Genomic DNA, 26472 nt, shown 5'->3' on the forward strand with positions numbered 1-26472 from the left:
ATGGATATGAAGTGATCTGCCCAGAATCACACGATGTGCCCGGCTAAGTGGCAAAGCCACGATTGTACCACAGCTCTCCAGGTTCCCAGCTCGGGCTCAAGACACTAGCCCACGTTTACCATTTAAAGCAACCCTGCCATTTTACAAACCTCGTGACATACAGTAACTGCAGAGAATTAACAAGTTAGCTCCCAATACTAAACACCATTTCCTCTGATGGCCAGGATTGTTTATGTTCTGTGAAAGTCAAGTCCTATGCTGCAAGAACAATCCTGTACTACTTTTTTCCGATTCCAATTCTCTCGCTGCGCTCAAGTGCGCCTTTCGTACTATATTTATATTTTATATATTTATATTTACGGGGAGAGGATGTGGTTCGTCAGCTAAACTGCCAACTTAGGTGCTGGAAACCAGCGTTCGAGCCTCGGGTCGCGTCCACATCCTGTGATTCAGTGCAAATCACTTAATCTCCCCGTGCCTGATTGTGTAATGTAAATACGGTGCGTGTGTAAAGCGCTCCAATACCTTCGGGTCGAGTTCGCGCTATATAAAATAAGCAAAAAAATGTATAGCGCTTTTTCATTTTGCGCATACCTTCTGAAACAAACAGAACTCAAACGTAGACTTTTTTGTCTCAATGCGCAAGCGCTTCCTTTGATTTTATGGGCTTGAATTACATGCACTGCCTGGGTGGTACTGATTTTTACTGAGGCGCTATTTTATAGGTGCGCTACATAAAAATAACGCACAAGGTAACAATAAATAGTAAAGGCTAGATAACCAAACGCATAACAAAAAACGAACATTCTCGGATTGCTTAATTTGCAGGTTGCTTAATTGGCGCTGATGCACTAATATTTGAAAAGATAGATCAAAATGTTTATTGTAACTTGTCAACACATGCAGATTTCGGTGCAAATGGCAATTAGACACGTTTTGCTCCACTATTTCTTGATCAGTCAGTACTTTTTTACGCAGCAGTGATTATTATGTGTATAGCGCCCATGTTGGCACACATAAGCAATGGTTTTGGTATTGCAAACAACATTGCGTGCCAAAAATTGCATCACATAGCACGCACGTTCAAAAAGTACTAGGGTGATAAATAGCACATTTGTGCACACTACCACTTGTCCAGCTGGTATGCAGTTTACTGTTAGACAAGTGGTATTTTACGGACAGCAATGTGGCCATGGACCTGGAAGTGAAATGTTCCCAAAATGATACCTTAGGATAGGAAATCCCATTGCACGTTTATATCGCTTTCAAATATTTCTATTCAGAATGTTTTATTGCATATATATTTAACGCGGTTGTATTTTTCAGTCAATATTTCATTGTTCATTTTGCAATCACATGTTTCTCTCTTTCGTCACAGCAAATTCAGTCACAGTTCTATATGTCAGGTAGTGCTCTACGACATATCATTTTCGGATGACTGAGTTTCATATGGGCAGTTCAGGTCCGCATTCGGCCATAATTGGCCCTGTAAACTTGTTTTGCCTTAAAACGTGAATTGCCATCTAAAATCAATAACAAACGCAAAAGCAGATAATTGTCTGTGCTTAAATAACGCGTTTTTATTTTTCTATCCGACAACAGCAGTCCCATCGCTATTGAAAACAAGTCCTAAACTGAAATTATAGCAAACCAGGGTCACGAGCACAGCAGACCATCTGTGCGGTAAAGAGCTTGTGACTTGGCCCTGCCATTAGGTCAAGAGCGGCTGCCACGGATCACTATAACCCCCCCTAAATCAATTCACACTTTTCAATTGTTCTGCCTCACACAAGATCACACTATTGTGTTCGAGCAGGGATTCCGCAATTTGAACTCAGGTGAGGTCTCCTGTTACAAGTCCGATTCACTATAGCCCAGCGTTACATGAGACTAGCATGTGCACACAATCACACAGCACACAGGCTTACCCTTCGCTGGGACTGGGGCAGTAACTTCCCCTCTGATTCCAAACACAGCAGCGCCGTCAGCAAGAGTCCCCAAGTCATAAGGTGTAAAGCGTGCATCCTTATCTGTGCCGCAGCAGCAGGAAGGCAGCAATAATACAACCAGGAAGTCAGGCATCCTTGCCCGTGACATGGGCGGGGCCTGTGACACGGCCAGAAGAGGCCGGTGTTGCTCGTGGATGCAGGGCTCCCATGAGGAAGGGAGAGCCCAGCGGTAGCGGTGGAAATCCAGAGAAGTCCCTGGTTCCAGGAGAGGGCCCGGATGAAGTGGAGAGGCGGGGTGTTTTTCGGCATTGCATTGCCCAGCAGCCCGGTGAGTGGGGCACGCCAGTGCGCTGACACATCTTGGGCATGGAAAGTGAAAGTGCTTTCAAAGGCTTGCAAGGGGGACAGGAGATGCGCACGGCGCGCGCGTCCACATATCCAGTCCGATCCGATCCTGTCCGTGCCCATCTCCTGTCGCCCTTTAAGCCCTTGAAAGCAGGGTCGACAACAATAGGTCTCGCAGGCGACAGCGCTTTCGCGCTGTATCGGCAGGTGCGAGACCTAAAAACCATGTGAGATGACACAATGAGGGTTGGACTTTTAGAGTATATCTAGTAGTAGTAAGGGGTGGGGTTTTGAGGGAGTGTGTTTTCTTACTTTGCGAGAGGAGAGAGCTGTTGCTGTTTCCTAAATCCTAGGGGCTGGCTGTTGTTCTGCTGATCCGGACTTTGACTTTGCTCCTGAACTCTACTTGAGGGGCCTATCCTACTCTAATGGCCAGAGGGTAGCTTTCAGATTTCTAGAACCTCATATGATTGGTTAGTATGATATTTGGAATTTCCATAAAATCTTTCTGTAAATGTCTTTATTCTTTTGTCTCTACGCCTATCCACTCACTCATTGTGCTGACATTTGAGATGTACAATTTGTGTTATTTTTGCTAATGCTTCTTTTGTGTGATGACTTACGATTCAAGCTGTATCATACTTGCGGAGCAATCCACATTGGATTAGATAAAGCATTTCTAACTCTCAAAAGGAGTTTGTCATTATTATTGTAATTTATTTAGCTATATGGAATGATTTTTCTGTGGTGATATTTAGTAATTCTGATAATATTTGGCCACATTCCTGATTAACTTAATAAAGATTCATGGCCAAGGCAAGGATAAATAGGATGAACCAATTGGTATGTTTGGTTTAAACTGGCCCAGCGTGAAAGAGACTGTTGGGCATTGCATGTGGCCAGATGATAACATTTGGCAGTTCCTGAACACTGGATCACACACATGTAGTCAGAGAGAAACCAAGGAGCAGGGGGTTGTAGAAAGCTCTCTAATAGTTTGGGGACATTCAGTGCTTTGTGAAAAAATATAAGTGCAGGGGCCCAGGGTTTTTTCCTCAAGATTCCACAGACCTCACTTCTGCATTCCGGTGTTGCCACAATTCCAATCCTGTCTAGACTTCATTCCACCTTCTGCCTTTCTCCCACCACCATGCAATTGTCCAACTCTTGCGGGTTCTTTTTCCCCTTTGCAGCTGTTTTCCTATATAGGTCTTACTCCTCCTCTCTCCCCTGGCTACCTCTTTCTTACTTGGGGACAAGGTCTGATGATGAAAATACGCTGTGTTCCGAAAAAAAAGTGCAGGTCCCCATTACAACCAACCACTGGCACAAATTAAGCATTAGGGACCATGGTATTTAGCGTTGGCCCAAAACGCTCAAATAGATCTCATTATCAGCATACCCACAGAGGTCAATTTCATACGATGCATCTAAATGTGAATCTTTTACAAGTAGCTATCATGAAAATATAGCATAGCTCCCCACCCAGAGTGGATCAACAACGGTGTCGTGGTCAAACATGGAAAATGGGTTCAGTTACCTCCTCCGCTCCCACTCACCAAAACTCCCCAGCATCCCTCCCCAGGTGGTTATGTAAGGAGGCCCATTATTGGGGTACAGCTGATCCCTCACTACAAAGGGCCTCAGTGCGAGTGTGCATGCAGGCCTAAAGATAGCTACTTCGCATTCAACACGTGTGGGAGGAAAAAATGTCTGAGGAGGGTGGAATACTGTATCAATGCTTAAGCAGAACAGATAACTGCCTTTATAACACCAAGACAACACCCATGCTTTTTACAACCTTTTTTTATTTTCTAGCGCAAACTCGACCCGAAGGTATTGGAGCGATTTACATGAGCATCAGTTACGTTACACAAGGACACATTTACTTTTTGATAAGCAAGGGGAGAGTAAGCAATTTGCCCCAAATCACAGGATGTTGAGGCGACGCCGAGACTCGAACCTGGTTCCTCAAATCAAAGTAGGCAGTTGGGGCCGTTAAGCCACACCCTCTTACCTTTACTGTGAAGCAGGTTTAGCAGATTAAACCCGTCGCACAAAATGGTCACGAAAGCAAGTGAGATGTTATTTTCTCTCAAGATTGTGCATCACGACAAACCTCTCCTGCGAGTAGTGCAGGAATTCAATCACTTAATCAGGAACTATCAAATCTAGGCGCTCATAAATGAAAGCCGCCTGGGCCCTACAGGGATGATGCTCACTAAGATATGGCAGGATGCTGTGTTAAACACATGAAGAGATCCCGGTGCACTGCAAGATAAGTGGCATCAGAATCCAGTTGGTGGGGTATGGCAGCTTCTCCAAGGGCGGCAGCTTCTCCAAGCGCGGCAGCTTCACCAAGGGCGGCAGCTTCACCAAGGGCGGCAGCTTCACCAAGGGTGGCCACTAGTCAGAGCGCCACCGTATGAATCTCACAGGTTTCATGAAGCTGGTCTTCTTGGGGTTCTGCGTCTCTGCACCAGCAGATGGATGTGCTGTGTCTAAAGTCATTTGAGAGTGATGTGTCAAGTCCTTCAAGTCACATGTAGTTATACTTCTGTTTTTTACAGAGGTATTACAGTCTTAATTTTAGGGTCAGGAAAATGTATTTGACTTGGGAACAGCACAATGGCCAAGAGTGGTATGACCTGAGCGGTGTAACTGACTATTATAGTTGATGGTGGTTATGGGGGACTAATTGGAAGATGAAATGCTTGCAGAGTAAAGGAAACATACAAGACAGAGTGCAAACTATTATTCTGTAGGTAATATGATAACTTGGATAACGTGTGTTTTCTTGCTCCACGTAGGGGGTGGTTAGTCTAGAACAGGATTGGTGGTTTTGGTAAACAATTTAAAAACATTCCTTTTCTAAGCAAACACCACCTACTTTCCTTCTGAAAGCGATCAAGCTTATAAAGGATTTTAAAAATACTCTTTCAAAAGTCATGGGGTCAAGAATCCAGTTTCAAAATATAAGTTTGCAGATATCATGAGAGTATGCACATCATTGGTAACAGCAAGTATTGAGTTAAAACATGGAACTCAGAACAACAATATGCGGCTTCCTATTAAAAGCATCGGTGTCCACCCTGAAGGAACTCTGTATGTTCTATTTTCATAGACCAATGAAAGCCCATTACTTCTCTCATTGTAGCAAATTAAACACAAAAGGCATCTGTGAGAATGTGTTTTGCAAAATTTGGTTGCATCTCACCTGTCTAGCATTTCTCTGACTGGCTTCCAATGTGACCGGTGGATCTCGTTAGATACAAGGACTATTAGCCAAATACTTCTTAACACAAGCAACACGCAGTCTTCCCTGTATCATCCATCCATCCATTAGAACGTGTGCTGCGGGGGTTTTAGGATTAGCAGTTGGATGATCTGCAAAGCATGCTGAACAGCAAGGGATGGGGGGCTATCCAAAGTGAGTGGGGAAGAACAAACCCAACCAAGAGCTAAAGTCAAAAGCACAACCAGAACAGCCTCGCAAAGACAGGCTATGTCTCGAAACTGACTGTGGGAACTCTTCCAATTGTAAGTCGGTCTGTAGATACGGAACAACAAAAGTAAAATCATAACTCACAAATTTTAATTACCATGTCATACGAAATCTATACGAGGGGAACGATTTAAAATAAAAAGCAAACACTTCAACCACAAGGTAACAACTCCACTTGCATCTGAAAATTCATTCATTAGTTCCAGGGTAAGTGTTCTTTGATTGTAATAAATCCTGGTTCATCTGTGAGGGATCATATCTTAGAAAGATAAAGAAGAGGGATAAGCAAGGAGAAACAGACACAGACTTTAAGAAGTAAGTGGAGAGTTTTATGAAGGTGGGATTAAATCTGTCGCTTCAGTCTTACAGGTAGCAACTTCCTAGAAGACTCTTGTGGCATATTACATTTTCAGCAAATCTCAACAAAAAGACTTACATTGATATCTGAGGCCTTTTTGGCCATTAGACACCCACTCATCAAGAAAAAAATCAAAATATGTGCACAATTATAGGAAACAAAAATATACTTGGGTAACCAATCAAATACACCTATATTAAATAAACCAAGGAGGGTAAAATAGTACTAAAAGTCACAACTTGTAGGATATAGTCCATCTAAACTAATTCACTTGAAAATATGAGATACCACCTTGTAATAGTTGTAGGAGAAAGTGGAAGTCAATTTGATCTTTTAGATTGACAGTGAGACCTACTGGTTCTCGCACCCTTGTGAATGCAGCCCAGACTTTTGCACATGAGCAGTTCTAGAAAGCTTGCCAAAAGGCTGACCATCATCCTGTATGGTAAGAGGAGGACTGGCCTTTAGCATCTACTGTAATGCTTAAATACAAGGCCGGACTGGCCGTAGCGGGAACCGTGCGTTTCTCCGGTGGGCCGCCAGGGTGGGGGCTGGTCAAAAACGGCCTGGGGGCCGTTTTTGTTACCGGGGCTCAGCAATATCGCCCCCCCTGTAGCGAAACCGGCCGTAGGAAACAGTTCGGACTGAACCCCCTTCTCACCCCCAGGGGGGGCCGACAGAGCATTTTGCCAGGGCCGGTTTCGGTTCCCAGTCCGGCCCCGTCTACATACCATTGTTTACTATGATCCATTGGATACGGACTAGCATGGGCGTGGCTTACTTTACGTAACCCACTCAAACAAACCAGCTGTGCCATTCTATGTCCAGGTTCATAAAAACATACATATTTATGACCAGCAAAAGACTCCTTGCAAATGCAAGAGCGCATTTACAGGGTACACAAATCCTGATTCACAGGGGTAGTACCTGCATGCAGAGCACAAGTATTCTCTTGTCGTTCCTCCATAACCCGACAGGCATGAACACGATTTTATTTATAGCCACAAATAAGAGGTAAAAATGATACCCCGACACGAGTGTTAGTGCATGCAGTTCTAGACTGCAGGCTGCGGACATTTTTGTCCCTACAACTGCATTGAGCCGCTCACCCAAGGAAATCCTGTTCCAGGTCAGGTCTCCTACATGGAGTGGTAAGCTGCAGCAGATATGTATCACTGAGGGATAAGAGTTGCACGTTTTGCAAGTAGATAAGAAGAATTGATGCAAAGCAATTTGCCAATATGAAATAGGATTTCGGCATGCAATATCCCTTAGACATTCTTAACCATGCTCAAAATGTACTTTTTTTTCTCCCTCAGCATGTACTCAGATTGAGGAGTCGGGAAGAGTTACAAGAAACTACTTATTACGGGGGGAATGAACAGTGAGATTGCTTGCTGCTGGTGGATCTTCTGTTACTTGAAACGTATTCAGGAACCAATGATGAACAAGCTGTCTTTGTACTAGCAGTGCCCAGGTTGCATCGTAGAGTATTGTAACTAAGCAGAGGTTTAAGTGCAAATGGTCTTTTCCAGCTTGGCCCCAAATGACAGAAAGCGTTTAGCAATTTCCAGTCTATTCTGCCACAAAGCTTTACATCCTTGAAGAAGGTCTGCACTGACACTCTGCCCCAAATGGAAAAAAAAAACAAAAGGTGATGGGTGGAATGTATGCTCTTGACCGTCACTTCCCAGAGCATCATTTTTTGCCCAATATCCCATTTCAGACTAAGATGAGAAACACATTTGGCTTTGTCTTGCGCCAATAGGAACAGTCCAAGTCCCTTCGGATGAGGAATTCGACTAACTCGAGTCATGTGACAACACGCACGCAACCTGTGTCTGCCAATACTGGTCACACTTCGTTACATACTCAAAAATCACAAAGGGCATGCATGGGTGGAATGCTTGCAAACGTTTCAGCCAGTGGTAATCACTCTGGGTTGCGTTCCAGTCCATCGTTTTCCCCTCACTATGCCCCACATCAGCAAGCCCTGCAGAGCAAACACTGTTTTCTTTAACAAATGCACAATATGCAGACACAGACCCACGTAGGCAGAACGTGTAAAGCAGGCTTCTCCAACAAGTAGCTTGTGAGCTACTAGTAGCTCTCTAGCTACCTGTAAGCTGCTCTCCAGTGTACAACCCAGCTTCCAATACTAGAAGCGTTTTCTTGGTTGAATACCTTTGCTAAACTTAAAAATGAAGACAAAAAAACAATAAAAGGCTTCAAGCATAAGCCCATTCCCAAATGTATTACCATCTCATGTCAGCGGCTGGAATAACTTTAAAAACATGCTAAGGATCCGCTTCGCACACAGCTTTCAGGGCCTTTGCTTCGGGTTCTTCTCCTAAAAACGCAAATTCGCCAAAGATAGTTGCTTCCTTTGAGAAAAAGAAATACTTTTTCAACCGTGCTCGCCAGAGTAATCATCGGAATGATTTACAAGACCTCAGATCCCCGAGACAATCCCCCTTTAGCCAATTAAAAATGAAATATTAATTATCTAACAATGAAACTCGTGCAGCAGACATCTTCAAGACACCTGAATCCAATTTTACAGTATCCACAGCCAGAAGCAGGGGTCAATCAGATACCCAAGCGAGGAGGAGTGATGGAAATCAAAGCAGGAAACAGAGCCTCGCCTACAAGCAAGCTCCCGCGTGGCTCATAATTAAGATGGATGAAAAATTTGCAAAGACAAATCACGACCATCTCCCAATCCTTTGTTAAGGGGGATGCTGAGTAAATAAAGGCAATCAAGAAATAAAATCACTGCTAATGTCAGATGCGTTGGAACGGAATGCGGGCGCTAATTGCTAGGGTCAGTTGGATGGCAAAATCATCTATGTTCCCAATTGTCTCGAAAATTATCTTTATGAACAAAGACATTATAATCAGATTAGAGGGATGGAGCAAAGAGACTCTGCACTCCCTCGTTCTATTGAAACTTCTGAAACTGGTGTACTAGTCAGCTGTACAATAACCAAAGGACAGGAGCACGGCCTGCTAAAAGTTTTAATATGTTTTCACCCAATGCTCGATGTTATCACACAGACGATGAGAACGTAACCAGAAAAACATTGCGTTATTCTCCCAAAAAGTTAACTGAAGCTGCAACTTTGTTCCTCTGCGTTCACTGTGCATGGCAGTCGAACCATTCTCATGCCTAAAACTTCGGGGAACATTAAACTTTTAGGAACTGTCGAACAGCTACCATGCCTCATAAGTTTAGGAGTAAAAACATGCATGGCAAAAGAAATACAAGCCACTAGTGAGTGGCAGTGTCAAGTCTCCTGTTTTCAATTATGAGACCTAAACAGACAATAGATCGGTCATCACCTGAGGGGAAGGTGGAAACCTGACCCGTTATGAAGAACGCGCGGTCATGAGTCTTTTGAATGAAGAGGATCTTTGCATGTGATCCTTTCAAGCAGATTCCTGTTGAGGGAGAAGATCCAGGGTGTTAGACATGCAGGATTGTTATGGTCACTGTTCCTTTCCTGGTGGGCTGAAGGCGAGGGTGCTGCTTTCAGAACACCATGAGCTGCCATGATCCAGCCATGAACCTAAGCCCCCAATCTAGTCACGGTCTCGTTTCCAGTCTAAGTCTGCAGACCCGTGGGCTCATTGATCACCCTGGGGACCCAGTAACCCAAGAAGTGGGACCGGTGACAGAGCGGGATGCAGGCGAAGTAGAAACACAAGAAGACATCTATTGGCCAACAGTGACATTTTCAGCTTCAGAGTAATAAAGGCAAGCTAAGTGTAGAAGCCCAAACATGTCCAACGTGAATTCCCCACACGGTCATAACTGGTCCATCGAATAATGCAAGCGTTATCTGCTGCGCAGACTAAACAACTTCATCAAAGTTGCATTTCTGATGCATCTCTGCTCTTTGAGGCTGCAGCGAATCACTTACATGATTAGTATTGATCGTTTCAAAGATACTTTACAGGGACAATCGGCATAAACAAGCAACTGACGCTAATCAATACTTAAATAATTCATCGTACCAGCCCATCCCCCCCGAAGCAAAAAATTCCAAGCAGAACATATTTGAAAAAGAAAAACTCTGTTCCCACACACCCTCTTAAACACAGGCAGTAAGACTGCAATAGACGATGGTCTGTGCCTGCTAAAGGGGATTTAAAATAGCTTCGCCGGACTATCAGCACCGTCCGTGATTTGCAAGCAAAGCATGAGCAAGGCCTGGACTGTTGACCTGCAACCAAAGCAGCATAATTCGTGGATGCAGAAAGTGTACCCATTGGAAAGGCTGGGTAGAGATTGTGAAGACCATCAGGAGCTTGTCGCTTTAGCCCCAACGCTAGACAAGTGATGGGAGGCGATGGCATGACTACGTAGCATGTTCCATATGGAGCCTGAAACCTATGCCACTCTACAACTGCCCACCCTAAGTACCAAGGGACATTTGAAGACCACTGCATGTACAAGACAGAACTCAATACTACATATTTCCTGGATACAGCTTCTCAAATTGCCTCATGAAGTCGGTATGTACTTCATACAGTAGATATTGCTGCATGACATGAAACTGGACCTTTTGTGCATAAGGCTGAAATGGTAGTTCAATCCTGCTGCCCAATTCACTAAGAAATGTCAGATATGCTAATCTATTCGCATACACAACTCATAGGTTACTACATTGTTGCATATTTTACCTGTGCTACAATTCTACCTGAAAAGCTTAATAGTTTTAAATATTGGTGTAAGGACAGGCAGAGAAGTAAAAGGCCAGACTCCTAACCCATTGCCTGAGCTCTTATCCAGAAGGTCCTCTTATGGTCACGGGTTAAGATGATTCTAGAAAATGGAGGGCTTACACAAACAATGTTGTCTCACACTGCTTTTCAGTTTCTAACGGCAGTGTTTCAATTGCCCCAAATAATTTTTTTGTTATTTTTTTAACAATTTTTTTTTTTTTAACTAGTCAAGCTTCCTAAATGTGATCATACAATGGCCGGCATCTTAGCATCTAACTTGCAGCTCACCGTTCGCCAGATTTCTAGTATTTTGACACTGGCCCTTCATAAGACTTCCTTTTTAGAGAAAATACAGACCTTGTGGAATAGTTCAAGTCTTTTGATATCTTGAAGACAAACTGATGCGCTTAGGATTCAGTTGTCTCAGGAGCGGTTGGGCTTATCCCGTTCACCTTATAAGTCAGCATCTTTATCCATCCTCTGATCATCCTAAAATGCAACAACAGCATCCACAACAAAACACATTCAGATTCCAATTAAGTAAATAACAATAAATGCAGCAGCAAGGATGCTTTCCCAGCTTCCCAAATATTCCTCAGTGTCCGACCTCCTTCAAAACCTCCACTGGCTCACCATAGAATACCAGATTCATTTCAAAGCCCTCTGCTTCATGTATAAAATCAAGACCCACGCTGTCCCCGAATTTTTACAAAAACTGGTTGTGCCTTTATCGTCCCTCTCGGACGCTGCACTCCGGCAGAAAGTCCCTCTTCTCAGTGCCCATATTTAGACACTCTCGATTAGGAGATAGGGCATTCTCCTTCATCTGTCCAAAAATGTGGAACACACTTCAAGAATCAATCAGAAACTGCAACTCCCTTAGCCGGTTCCACAAACAGCTAAAATGTGGTTATTCTAGGACTTGATCAAACTATAAATGGAGGACTTGCACGGCGGTAATTCAACTCTTATATTCAACAATAAACCTTTGTAGCGTGCGAGCAGGGTTGGACGCTGTCTGTGCCTGCCAGCGAGACTGAAAACTAATACACAGCTCCTCCCATTGGAAGGAGACACCCTGTTGCACAGCTTTGTGATTCAGACGTGTCAGTCTTTCTGATTAGTCATCAAAATTAATTCTTCCTCATGTTGGGGTTCCAAAAAGTTTTTTATTTTTCATCAAGGTTTCCATAAAGTATAAATTTCTGGTTGTATGTCCAACATTAACATAATCCAATATCATTCCTTCCCCAATGCATTTCGGGCTAATAGGAAAGCCCTTCCTCAGGGGACAACTCTACGAAAAAAGGAACAAATCAACATATCACTGTGTGTAACGAAAAAAATTACTGTACACACGTTGTTCAACATCACTACATTTGTAACCATCATGTCAAGTTAATCCAAAAGTGCCCAAAAGTCCATGTGGAAGTTAAAGAACCATGCGTGTGTCATTGATTTAAAAAACCTAATCCTCGGTGGCCCAGAACGCCGATGTGCTTGTGAAGATCAATCGAGTAAATAACCAAAATGCGTGTTAAAACAACCTGATACCAAAGTCACCGAACGGTGTGTTTAGAAAAGATCCCAACATTTTAAGGTGCATTAACGTGAGCGGCATACTCACGGACTATTTCAATGAGCTCAGACGCTGTCTCTGCAACAGAACAGCGCAAGTTAAAAATAACGCGTTAAAGCATTCAGCTCATTTGAGCAACATAGCGTGGTCTCGTGCAACGAGTACTTACTTGGTGGTGCAGTTAGAAGCGCGCATAGCCGTTAGTATGTCGGGAACCCCGGAGGTGTTCTCCCTAGGTGCTGTTTTTACCGGCTCGTGAGTACATGCAGAAAGTAAAAACGGACTATGAAAACAAACTGAACAAAAACGCGGCGGCCATATTGAGTGAGGTATTAAGAGTGTAAATCAGGAATATATGTATGAAAAGTATGGTTGTATCAAATGGGATTCAGGTACATTCAGAAGAAATGTAATACATGAAAAATTTGAACATTGCAGGTTACAAATAACACAAAAATTCCATTCGATCATTAAGACCGTGTGGCTGCATCGATGCCATATAGCGAATCCAAAAGTTCTCTCTTTTGAGCAATGTCTGTTTGTTGTTAGGAGTGGGGGTAATCTGTTCAAGGATGACAAATTTCAATTGAGCTACAGAGTGTTTTTGTTCAACAAAATGTGCAGCCACAGTAGATTTCAAATGTCCTGTTCTTATATTGCTTTTATGCTCAAGTTCTTTGGAAAGGAACAGAGTTGGAGTTAACAGAATTTCTAAATACATGGAATGGCATTAACCAGCGAATACAATTCACTTGGAACATGGATAGAACATGTATACACTTTCTGGATGTGGAGATACAATGCGACAATAGAAACTGGAATACCACGATTTTTCGGAAGCCTACAGACAGGAACTCACTCTTGCACCACCAGAGTTTTCACAGACCCGGGCTGAAACGCAATTTACCTTTATCCCAACTGATGCGAGTGAAAAGAATAGTATCCTCGGAAAATACTTGTCAAAAGGAAGTCACCAACATGGTGGAAAGATTCAAAAATCGAGGGTATCCACAACAAACCTTAGATATAGCAGTCAGCCGAGTCGGAGACATGAAACGAGAAGACTTGCTACAACCCACTGTTAAACCAGTAAACACCAGGATGGTGGTGGTCTCCAAATACAGCATTCTAAGCAACTGTTACAAGAACATCATTCGCAAACACTGGGCATTATTGAACTTTGAACCGGATTTCAGAGGTATTTTTGATCAACCACCTATGTTTGCATACACCAGGGGTCGCAATTTGAAGGAAATTCTGAAGAAATCCATCAAAGAAAGTGAATCTACTACATACAGAGGCCTACGTCCTTGTTACAATTGCAGCAATTGTAATAATTGCATCCCAGGGAACACCATCAGTCACCCAATGAAGGGTCACCCTGTGAAATTAAGAGTGAATGCCACCTGTAATTCAGCCAATTTAATCTATATGCTCAAGTGCCCATGTGGCAAGTGTTATATCAGACACACGGAGAGGAAGATCAGGACCCGTTTACTTGAGCATAAAAGCAATATAAGAACAGGAAATTTGAAATCTACTGTGGCTGCACATTTTGTTGAACAAAAACACTCTGTAGCTCAATTGAAATTTGTCATCCTTGAACAGATTACCCCCACTCCTAACAACAAACAGACATTGCTCAAAAGAGAGAACTTTTGGATTCGCTATATGGCATCGATGCAGCCACACGGTCTTAATGATCGAATGGAATTTTTGTGTTATTTGTAACCTGCAATGTTCAAATTTTTCATGTATTACATTTCTGCTGAATGTACCTGAATCCCATTTGATACAACCATACTTTTCATACATATATTCCTGATTTACACTCTTAATACCTCACTCAATATGGCCGCCGCGTTTTTGTTCAGTTTGTTTTCATAGTCCGTTTTTACTTTCTGCATGTACTCACGAGCCGGTAAAAACAGCACCTAGGGAGAACACCTCCGGGGTTCCCGACATACTAACGGCTATGCGCGCTTCTAACTTCACCACCAAGTAAGTACTCGTTGCACGAGACCACGCTATGTTGCTCAAATGAGCTGAATGCTTTAACGCGTTATTTTTAACTTGCGCTGTTCTGTTGCAGAGACAGCGTCTGAGCTCATTGAAATAGTCCGTGAGTATGCCGCTCACGTTAATGCACCTTAAAATGTTGGGATCTTTTCTAAACACACCGTTCGGTGACTTTGGTATCAGGTTGTTTTAACACGCATTTTGGTTATTTACTCGATTGATCTTCACAAGCACATCGGCGTTCTGGGCCACCGAGGATTAGGTTTTTTAAATCAATGACACACGCATGGTTCTTTAACTTCCACATGGACTTTTGGGCACTTTTGGATTAACTTGACATGATGGTTACAAATGTAGTGATGTTGAACAACGTGTGTACAGTAATTTTTTTCGTTACACACAGTGATATGTTGATTTGTTCCTTTTTTCGTAGAGTTGTCCCCTGAGGAAGGGCTTTCCTATTAGCCCGAAATGCATTGGGGAAGGAATGATATTGGATTATGTTAATGTTGGACATACAACCAGAAATTTATACTTTATGGAAACCTTGATGAAAAATAAAAAACTTTTTGGAACCCCAACATGTGGAAGAATTAATTTTGATGACTAATCAGAAAGACTGACACGTCTGAATCACAAAGCTGTGCAACAGGGTGTCTCCTTCCAATGGGAGGAGCTGTGTATTAGTTATTCTAGGACTCACATGCAGGTTACTTACCATGTCCTCCAGTGCTGGAAAATGTTACGGGTAGCTACGCGCTATACAAAAATTAAATAATAATAACAAAACGTATTACAGCAGGACAGAGTTTTCCTTGCATCCGTGGCGCAATGAATACCTGGGTGCATGTCAGCAAGTTACAATCCAAAGGGGAAAAACAAATTTGATCCAGTCCAAAAACACTCCTGATGACACAAGAAAGACTTTAAATATCTACTTAAAACAATGTTCCACTATGGAGGATGCCACCACCAACAACACAGCTCCTTGATTGGGGGGCAACAGCGAAGATATGCCTCCGCGTGGTGCGCGGCTCAGAGTGCAGTGAGACCGCCTCGCCGCCCTCCTGTCTGCAGGCTTTCATACCACGGTATTCTCATTCCACCGAGACACACTAGATTAACCAGCGGCAGAGAAGAGGGCAGATGAAAACCCTGTCTCATTTCTGTCTTCTGCTCAACCAAGACGCGAAGAGCTGATTATTACTTCCAAAACCACTGATTAGATAATTAACCTTCACGCTGGGTTATAAGCTTCAGAGGTAAAACTATTTTTACAAATATATTATTTTAGCTGAAATGATATTTGCTTCACCTCACGCCTCGCCACCAAAGGTGGTAATAATAATGTAAAGGAACTGAACTGATTTTATTAAGCTCTTTTCTCATTAATGTCGTTGAAATGAGATGTTCTCCGGCAGAGGAAGCCGAGGCGAGCAGCCCTTGATGGGAATCCCAAGTAAATGTGCTTCCAAAACTTCTCTGAATCCCTCCTCGGGGTCTGTGGTCTCAGACCGCAAAGAAAAGCCACTGACAATCAATGGACATGCAGAGTAATACCTTATTTTTCTTCAAAACACAGTGCTATGAATAGTCGCAGGAACTGCAAGAGCAGGAATAACCCGCTGCAATAACTATGGAGAAACACAACCAGCAGCTAGGCTTACCACAAATCACTTCATTGTACAATATCTAGATATTTGGACTAAGGGCATAGAACATCTTAAATGGCTTCCATTCATTGAGTATCTCCAACACTTTGCTGCTGCTGATCTGATACTTGTAACGATGGTTTAAATTATTGCCTGCCAATGCTATCCACCAGGTAGCAAAAGGTCACAAAGGTGTCAGGAGCCTGGGAGTAAAAAAATCAGGAATCCGACCGCAAATAACTCATTTTGAAAACCACCCAACAAACTACTTTCCTCCCTCAACTTAAAATGAAGTCATTGGTGAACAGAGAAGCTGGATGTAAAACCAGACTCTACAGAGGCACAAAAACGGTACTCTTCATGTTTGGGGCACAAACAGTAGGCACGCGGGAACAGTAAGTAGCCTTGGAAATGCTCAAATAAGTAAAAGTAGGAAACGAAAAGTGAAAGTTTAGGGGTTATCAACAGCGCTCTCCTACAAGAAAACAAATGCAACACAAAAGACAATCATTCACGAACTGATTGATGCACATTACAACATTTATAAAAATTGAGCGGGAATTGATTTTGGCTCAAACTATAAAAAATAAAAGTCTGATAGTCGACTCCATTCAGTAATATTGGACTGCTCTAACAGGCTTAGAGTGATGTAAACTTTATCCCATAAACTCACAAATGGTAGACAAAATCCATCCTCAACTTTTGCCTTGCAGTACAGGGTGACTATCTCCACCCAGCACTGAGGTGACACTACTGACCCTGTGAAAGGTAAGAGCCTCATCAAGAAAGGTCAGTATTAGGCTCCTAATATTTGTAAAGGTAGCAGCGAACCAACTTTGTGCATCCGCAAAAGCTGTGCACAAATTTGATGTCAAAGCAATGATGTCCGAGGTATGGATTTGGCATTTTATAAAGGGCGGTGGTGGTCAGCCAACATAGAGAAACACCCCGCTACCCAAAATGTTATATGTGGGGTTTAGGCAGGCGGAGGGGGATTCTTTATTGGGCAGGCCTTGCTCAGTCAGCCACAAACTAATAGGGCCGCATGAGAAAGAAGGCTGGGTTATTATGGGAGCTGCCCAAAGAAGCTTGGGAGCCCTCGAGGGTCCGGACGGCCTATGTCAATGTTTGAGGGTACATCATGGCTGGGTGGCTAGTGTCTGTGAGGACCAGAGGAAGGCAGCGGGCTGAAGGCGATCGTGGCCTCTCCCCATGGCGGTGAATGATCCTAATGGAGGACCTCCACTAGGGGATCGATTGGCTCCCCTCCACCTCAACGTACCCACTGGTGCTGTGTCAGAGACATTCATGGGGCCCATTACAGCGTCATTAACTTCTGACCCCCACATTGGCACAAGCCCCCCCACCAAAAAAAAACGGAACCAAGTTGCATGGTGAGCTGTAGGAGAGGGGTAGCCACCTCAAGAGAATCGAAGCCCATGTGATTGATACACCAAGTCTTGGCTACTAATAACAAGCATGTAGAAGCCCAAGGGAAGGCCTTTCTCTCCTGCCCTCGCTCACAAGCAGCTTCCGCACCTCACCTTTGTGGACCTGAGGGCTGGCCAATGGCGGGATTGGCAGCGGCATAGGAGACAAACCCCCTGGGGAATGACCCACATACTTGCCAACTGCAAGGAGTCGAACGCATGGGGTAGCGCAACATGGCCACAATCAGACGTCCTCCTACATGACTTTGCTATGGGCAACCTCACAAACAAAACCCCCTGGGGTGGGGTGCACGAGAGAGCCCCCAGGAGAGTCACTGCACGGCTACGACCACACCCCCTGTAGTACTACCAAACAACATACAAAGGGATTCAACTCTTCTGGTGATCTGCTCACTTTAGGCCCACATCTATGGTGATCGCATCAATTTTCTGCTCCAATAGAATGGAGGAAACTACATCGACGCAGGTCACACTGTGACCCATGGCATCAACACTGCAGCTCCAGATCAAAGAACTGTGCCACGAACTGAAGGCCTTGCAGGAAAGGGTGGAGGATGCAGAAAGTAGCTCCTACCAGAATAACGTTAAAGCGGTGGGCTTCCCAGAGTGCTTCTAAAACCCTTAAGCAGAATTGTTTCTGGAAAATTGGTTGCTCACTGCGGTGCTCACAAACACTCAATCTAAGTGCTTTCCTGTGGAGGGCAGACAGGGTGCTGGCTAAACCGCCACTTCCAGGCACTCCCTCCAGACCCAGGGTCGCTAGGCTTTGCATTACCATGACCGTGATGACATTCTGCAAACAGCCAGTGCCCATGGCCCCTGGGACTTCAAAAGCCACAAAGTCCATATTTTCCCTGACTATACCACACTGGTGCAGAAGAAACTTCATAGTTACACAAGGGTAAAGAGACACTCAAGTCCTTGGGACCACCCTATGGACTCCTCTACCCAGCTAAGCTGCTGGTCACACTTAAAAACAAAATGTTCTTTTTTACCACCCCTAAGGAGATCTGGGCATGGTTTGAGGGCGAAGGTCATGACCTGTCCCAATTACAGGTCTAATGACAAGAGGGTACGATGCCCAAACATAAGCTGATCGAGACCACTAATGGGAGCTCCCATGAAAGAAAAAGCGGCAGAGGAGAGAGCAACTTTGATTTCTGACATTCATATGAGGAGAGAACCAGCCACACAGATGAGCTGCAGCAAACCGTAGGAGACAGTGTGAAATCGAGACAACGGATCTCTGATGAACTGGAGTCCTCTTTAAGGGATCTGCTGGTCACACCTAGGTCGGCCATAGATCTGACCGCACATGGACCAGGTGGGGTAATCATGCAGGGTGGGCAACTGCAGGGGCCCACTGCCTGGGGCCACGAAGAACATTAATTAAGTGGTGGCTAAAGATGAATGCTCTACTAGAATCCACGTTAACCCCCACCCCGTAGAACACTGCAGATGTGCAAGAAATCATGAACTTATGTTATGCTGTTCTTTTTGTTTGAAGGGGGTTTTGTAGACGTGGCTGGGATACGTTTTGCATTGACAGGTGTTTTGGGGAACTACCACAATCTGATGCCAAGACATGATTACTACCTAGAACACATGCCACAACTAACCACCCCTTGGGCGAGTGTTGGATTCCCCCTCTTTATAGCCCTCACCACCCCCATGACACTATAGATATGGCCCAGAGAGAAAATATAATCTGGAATGTTCTGGGACTTAGGCTCCTAAGCGAAATTCCACAAAGTATATAACTTTCTACATAGACGAAGGACACACATCGCCCGCATGCACAAGATGCTTTTGGCGGCTGTGGAGTTCGCGAACCTTGGAAAATGCTGGGGGGAGGATGCGTGTGTGTGAGAATTATTGGGCACAGTGTTCTCAGCGTTCACAAGAAGCACGCTGATATGGGTGGGACCAGGAGTCCCCCTCACACTTCGAAGATCAAGCATTGATCCAGAGGGAAGATATACTATAATGAAGTTGAATGTTAGATGGAATACCAATGTCGATAGCGAGCATATATGCACCCAACGCCTGGCAACTGCAGTTCCTGGACTCTTTAGCTCTACACCACTCCCGTTCCTTGAACTCTAACCAGAAGGGGGGAGGACTACAACTGGTTGTTAAATTGCTCCTTAGAGCCTTACTTTAGCGCCCTTACCAATGGGCTCCAGTGGGCTGATGGCTAGGGGTTTCGCCAATAGACAGAAAGATGGGAGTTGACTGATCTGTATAAGGAAGCGTACCCGTTAAACAGGTAGTACTCACAATTGTGGGCTGCATGGATTACACACATGCATAGATGGAACCTTGGGGACCTGTAGCGCTTTTGCTACACCTGCACAAGACCAAATATTTATGCTGAACAGACTTTGATAACAACCTTTTGCTGGTGACATTAGAATAGGGGAGGACAATGACAGCAATACCAACTTGGAGGCTACAGCCAGAGGCACAATTAAACCCCCCTTTCAGGAAACCATGTGAACAGGGATAGACTACTACTTTAGGGAAAATGCTGGACCATTAGGGAAGCCACTATTGTGGTGCAGCCAAAGAAAGGATGGGACCCTCTTGTGTAATTCTACAGACCGCTAAACCTCTTGACCAGCGATAACAAAATACATGGGAAAAAGATAGTGAATCAGCTCCTCCCCTGTGTGCCTGACCTGATCCATCCGGATCAATGTAGATTTTCCCGGGGTGTAACACGCATGTCGACATTTGCCTTCTGTTACATATAATGGACCTGCTTGAGAATCGCCCAGGGAGGCCTTCAGTGGAATCCCTGGGCCTTGAAAAAGCATTAGAAACCCTGCTGTAGCCATATTTGACATGCTAACCACTCTGGGAATCATAAGAACCCTCTTGAAGTGGATACACCTCTTGTACACGGAATCTCTAGCCTTGGTATGTACATGGAAATATACTTGGAGAGATGGCGGCTCCATTGGGGCACTCAACAAGAAAGTCCCTTGTCCCCTATGTTTGTCCTGGCCCTCGAAACTCTGGCCTGCCTGACGTGTGGAATCCAGGTCCAAGACACCTACCATATGGCGGCCTGAAACACTGACGACATGCTATTATTCCTACCTAACAGAAAACATAGCCTCTCCCTATTCGTACAACCACTGTATTCAGAGACCTATCCGGGCTTTAAGTCAACTGTCCGTCCTGCATTGAGGACTCTCAGATGGGAATCTACTACTATTAGATATTTAGGTGCTGAGATCTATCACAAGGACTTGGGTGTACGAAGCGGTAATCGCGACAAATGTGTCAACAATGTAAGACAGACCCTACCATTCTGGCAGAGTTTAACACTCACGCCCCTGGGTCCTGTGGCCATCATTAAAATAATATTCCTACCAGAACTTTTATACTTTATCACAGCCCTACCATTACATTTGCAGAGATCCTTCTTTCAGTATCTGCCATTGTTGTTGTCTGACCTGACCTGGGGAACCCAACTTAGACATTTAGCGATCAACAAAGTGATAAGTCCCTTGGACGAAGGAGGCCTGGGGGTTCCCAGCCTGGAGTCCTACAATATGGCAGCTAAATTTGTAAGGATAGAAAGCTGGCTTGCAGTAGAGTGCTAAAGACAGCTCCAGACAGCCTACCCACAGGCATTAAGAAACATCAAAACGTGTTGGGCTGAGTACTCAAGAAAATTGGGTAAGGAAGTACCATGTTTCCCCAGAGTTGCCATTGAGGGTAACACCCAGCCAAGTGCTAGTGGCAACCAACTGCACAACGCAGTCATGGGATCAGGTCGGAATGACCACGATGGGCAACTTATATGCAGATAGCAAATTATTAACATTCAACAAGATAATGGAAGGCTTTGCCCTCCACAAAGGTCAATTTTTGATGTATTAAGCGCTGAAGAAAGCCATTAGTGATGCTTCAGATGCGGGTGTGGCAGAGCCGACAGACCCGGACCACGTTTCTGATGCCTGCGGTACAATATAAAGCGGTAACCAACACCGTGCTCTGGCCCCTGCATATTTTGCACCGACAATGGCCCTGAAAGTTAAGTGGAAGAAGAACTTAGGTGAAGTTATATCCAATAAAGACTGGAGACAAATAGTACAATTCATGTAACAAGTTAACTGGAAGCCCAGGTTCAAATATATGCATATCAACTGCACCTACATGTCACTGATACACCTATCAAACATAACCATGAATCGAGGCTGATTGCCCCAGAAGCCAGGCTGGGAAAGTGGACTTCGCCCATATGGTCTGGGATTGCCTCCATATGAATACCTATTGACTGACCCTCCTGGGTTTGCTGGTGGACCTAGTAGTGTGCTTGTTGGGATAATCCCAGAGAACGGTGAAGGCAAAACACACCTCTAGGTTTAAAGATCTAGCCCTGCTACTGAGGAAATGCAACATAGCCATGCATTGGAAAGTGTGGACTCCCCACCCACAGTGGCACCATGTTTTAGGGATCTACTATGATGGGCCACTGTGGATATAAATAGAATGATGCACATACAATGGCAGACTGGTCAAGGGGTAACAATCATTGAATGGAACACCCTTCTGATGGCGACCCAAGCAAAATCCAATTACCTCCCTCCTTGATTATTAAAGGGCATATAAAACAACACATTCCGGTACACTAAGCAATTCGGGAACCACGCCTTACTGGGTGAGATAGGCAAACCTAACCAAGAACTTGGTTCCAGAAATGCCCCCGAACATAAACTGGACTGGAACAGTGAGTGTGGGTTTAACTAATGATGTGGGGGTCAGTGGTGGGAACAAGTAGAGGATGGTGGTCACTGGCCACGACGCTACATCGATATACAAGGATGAATGGCAAGGTATTACTTAGTAGTCTGTTAAGTGTGTATAACTCAGAAAGCTGTTGACTATAAAATTCACTAACGCGTTTGCGGTAATTACGTTTATACAGTTATTTTGTTCTTGTTATACTATGTTGAAGCTCATGAAACAGATGGTTGTGAACAAGACAGTTTTTTGTTGTTTAGAGGTTTATCAAATAGTGTACTGTTGAGAAGTGCCCCTGTAATGCTGTGATATTAAATGAAAAACGAATAAAAAGCTATCAAAAAAAGATTTTCCAATTACACTTTTGTTAACTAGTCAATCCCAAGACTACTGATCTCTCGAATACATTGATAATATTATCAACTGCAAGCTGGCAGTTAAATGATACTCCTTCCATACATCTTCCTCAATCTGCTTTCAAACAAGGCCATCCAAGTAAGAGGCCTCTGAAAATCCCCAGGCTGGCCCAAAAGAAACTCTTCGCAACAGCTTCCAGCTGAACACTGCTACAGTCCAGCACCACAGTAGGCCTCCTCCTTAAATTCCCAACTCGCAAAGCGAAACCCAGAGTCCCTGTGATTGCTCGTCTTGTGCAAATAGAAGAATCAGGAATTCATCAAACCAGAAAAGAGAACCAAGACCGAGAGGCCTACGCCAAAGCCAACATGTGCCTATTGCTTTAGGGCTGAAGATGCTTCATAAAATCCCCTCTGCATTTTGTAGCTCTTCATTTTAAGTCAGCCCCCCTCACATGTTCTTTCCCTTTTTCCTTTATTGTGTGTGTACGCATCCTTATTTTGTAAAATCATACATATTTTTCGTAATTGACTTTATATGTGGTTAAAATATATTTGAAGTTGCCTTAACATTTATTGGGTTAAGACATTGATCTTTATGTACTACTTTCAACTTTGTAACAGTCAGTTTTATTGATTAAAAAAAAGGACGTACCTTGCTCAGCAGCAAGACCCGCTTCTGTAGGCGTCGAACTAGAGCTTCCTGCTGTTCCCGCCTTTTCTTCTCCTCCAAGTATTGGTTCTGGAATTTCAGGAGGTCCTCCTTGAGTTGGTGCTGAGCCTTTTCCAGTACACGGGCACTAAAAGAAAAGAGGACATCATCAAGATTCAGCGCTACCTGCTTCTTAATCTGATAGGGCTCGTCAAATGTTTAAGGGCTAAGGGTGTTCAAGCTAGAAGTTTCAACATCTGCCAGACACTGATGGAACGCACTGCTCTCTCTTACATTTGCATCTGGATCAACGCATGCCCTCAGTCGCCAAATCTATTCAATTACACGAAAGCAAGGTATTCCCAGAGGTACCCATCTCACTGAGCCTCTTGTGTCACTCTATATGAGATGAAAAGTGATTTTTTCAACAACCACAGTATGTTGGCAGCGCCACATAGTGATAATCTGTAACACGGACTGTTCAGCTAAGCAAATGATCTTAAAATAAAGTTCTGGGTCTTACAGTAGCCCCGCCCCCATTCTCGCCCTAACAAAACTAACAACACTGGTTTGGGAATATGCCTTTTAAGACTACACACAGTAGATTGCTAGCCGCCAAAAAGCGCTTCAACATCTCATCAAGCACTATGTAAATACAAACCCTTCCCTCTTCGGTCCCTCCACTATCCTTTTTCTATACAAACAACAAACTTGCATGTCCACACCTTAAATTAATTTCATATTCCCCTATACTAATTTCCCCAATATTCCTGCTTGGGTTCCAGAGTAGCGCATTACCTGCCGAAAAGTATATTTAACACCCCATCAGGCTTGCTACATAAATTCAAACCATATCATCTTCTATCCCTCACTACCCGTTTCAATCCTAATAAAGGCCTAACATGTCCACTGCTCAAATGAATTTAATTTTTCCTTATACTAATTCAACACTAATCAGATATGGGTTCCGGAGTAGTGTGCTACTTGCCGAAAAAGTGCTTTGACGCCTCGTCAGGGGTAGTAAGCGCTATATGAATGCAATTTTAATGCAGCTAGGGAAACAAGATCATTTGGTTCAAACACATTTCTAACTGGTTTATTCTCTAAGGTTAGCAAAAACACTGAATCAGGGCAATCGCAAAGTTTGATCCACCACCTATGTGGACACTTTGGTGAGATCACTGAATGATAAAGACTCCCATAAGTACCTGATACACTTGTGCGAATACACAACATGATGTGCCTAGGTTTCTGCACTTCTTGCAGCAAAGGTTTATTTTAACCCTTGGCTTTTCATGACAAGCTTCCAGTATGAGAGGCGGCTCAGCCCCCTAGTCGCCTTCCGAAATCAGCATTTCTTGGGCAAACAGGAATTCATTCAGGATTGCAATTTAATCAAAAAGATCAAGTGTGCCCAATCCTATGATACACAACAGCTGTTCACTCCTGGCACATCAGGGGTATATTATTGGAGTTCTCTTATTTAATAACCCAGTGCATCCTCTCTCTCTTCAGATGTCACCAGAACCAGGCTAATTAACGCCGCACCTGAGCACCTTAAGATGGCCCAGGCACCAATGGATAATGTTGTGTAGACGGTACAGTGCCAGCGGGGTCCCACACTGCCATGTGCGAGGACACAATAGTAGCAGGACGGAACTTTGCATTTCGTAACTCAATGTGAAAACTGACAGGGACACAGCAACGAGGTGAGCAACTTCAAAAAGCAATCTCACTTTGTACAGTTTATGCCACATAAAAATCAAAACTACTCCTGCTGCAACTGTACCCAGATGCACCTTTTTTTACCAAGACTGTTCTAAAAAACTTAGCTAGTCGAAAACGCACGCCCAATTTGAACCTATGGTCAGGAGCAGCTCTTCCACTAAGACGGAGGAGCGTCGCCCCACAGGAAAAATAAAATGATTATAACACCATGTTATCATTTCAGTTTTCAGAAGGCTCTGAAGTGCAGGGCGGGTCTACCCACAGACCACAGGGAAGAGTGGTGAGAACTTTCTAAGTGCGCATGACAGTTTGGTCGGGCGTCCTGGGCAGGCCAGCCAGTCATGCGCACTTAGCATGTCCTCCACTCGGCTGTACTGAACAACCTGGGTGGAGAACATGCACAGGCTCCCATTGCCTGTCTGAGCGCCGAACCACAGTGCTCAGACAAATCATGATGCTGCTATCATGCTGGTGACAGCAGCGGCGTGATTGGCTAGGAGAGTCTGCTTCCTGCATCAACCGAAGAGGACGGAGGAGATGCGGCGGCTGGCACGTAAGTGAATTTTTCTTTTTTCTTAATTCCACCCTCCTTCCCCTTCGCCCCGCCACTACTTCCCCATAGCAGCAACTACAGCTTATGGTCTGTTGTTTTACAGGTTGGGTCATACTGACAACTGGGGAAGATGGCACAGTCCTTGTGGAAGACAGTCCCAACCCGAGCTGTCCCAACCCGAGCTATAATGCACCACATACCACCTCTAGTGAATGCACAACAATTAAAACCAACTGGTCACTCCCTAATGCACATGTTCAAACTTCACAACCGCATCTAAGCACAGTCCGTATTTCAACGACAGTGCCATTTCAATGGCCAATACTATAAACGGTGCACAGTACCAAACTTTTCTGAAAAAGATGGTCAATAATTGCACACAATTATCACTTATTTCTTTGGCCCTATAGCCCTATGAAAAGTAGAAAGTAACTGGTTTACGGGTTATTTGAAATCCTATCAAACCTTATTTCATGTGCTTTTTGCAACAGTAAAGCAGATTAATAGATATTGGTCTATCTTGGCACCATTCCACCCCACCAATCAAACAATATATTATACCTCAGCCGAACTGTGAATTTTCCTTTCATCAAATCATAAGCAGCAAAGAAATTGCTATGTAATAAAAATACAGTGAAATCTTAATAGTTAAGTCGTAAATGGTTTTATTTGTGCATGTATTTTCAGAACAAAGTGGCTGTATTCGCAACCACATATTAATATTTCACAAAAGAATATATGCATAGCAACATGGAAACTAGAACAAACTAGGTTGTTCAAATTAGATTCAAATTATTTAAAACCTCATTACACTCCGTCTCCCATTGCTTCCCTGATAT

The 26472-nt window shown here is 44.0% G+C and overlaps 1 protein-coding gene across 2 annotated transcripts in view; it reads right to left on the minus strand.

The window, feature by feature from the left end:
* The window catches only part of MAD1L1 (mitotic arrest deficient 1 like 1), a 2106297-nt gene that overhangs the window by 1494966 nt on the left and 584859 nt on the right, over positions 1-26472 (minus strand). For both annotated transcript variants that reach the window (XM_086940612.1, XM_086940613.1), the window contains exon 11: positions 23356-23500. In XM_086940612.1, coding sequence (XP_086796738.1) covers positions 23356-23500 — 145 coding nt within the window. The remainder of the gene's footprint in view (positions 1-23355; positions 23501-26472) is intronic.

Source organism: Lissotriton vulgaris, chromosome 10, assembly GCF_964263255.1.
Source record: "Lissotriton vulgaris chromosome 10, aLisVul1.2, whole genome shotgun sequence".
Taxonomy (NCBI): Eukaryota; Metazoa; Chordata; class Amphibia; order Caudata; family Salamandridae; genus Lissotriton; species Lissotriton vulgaris.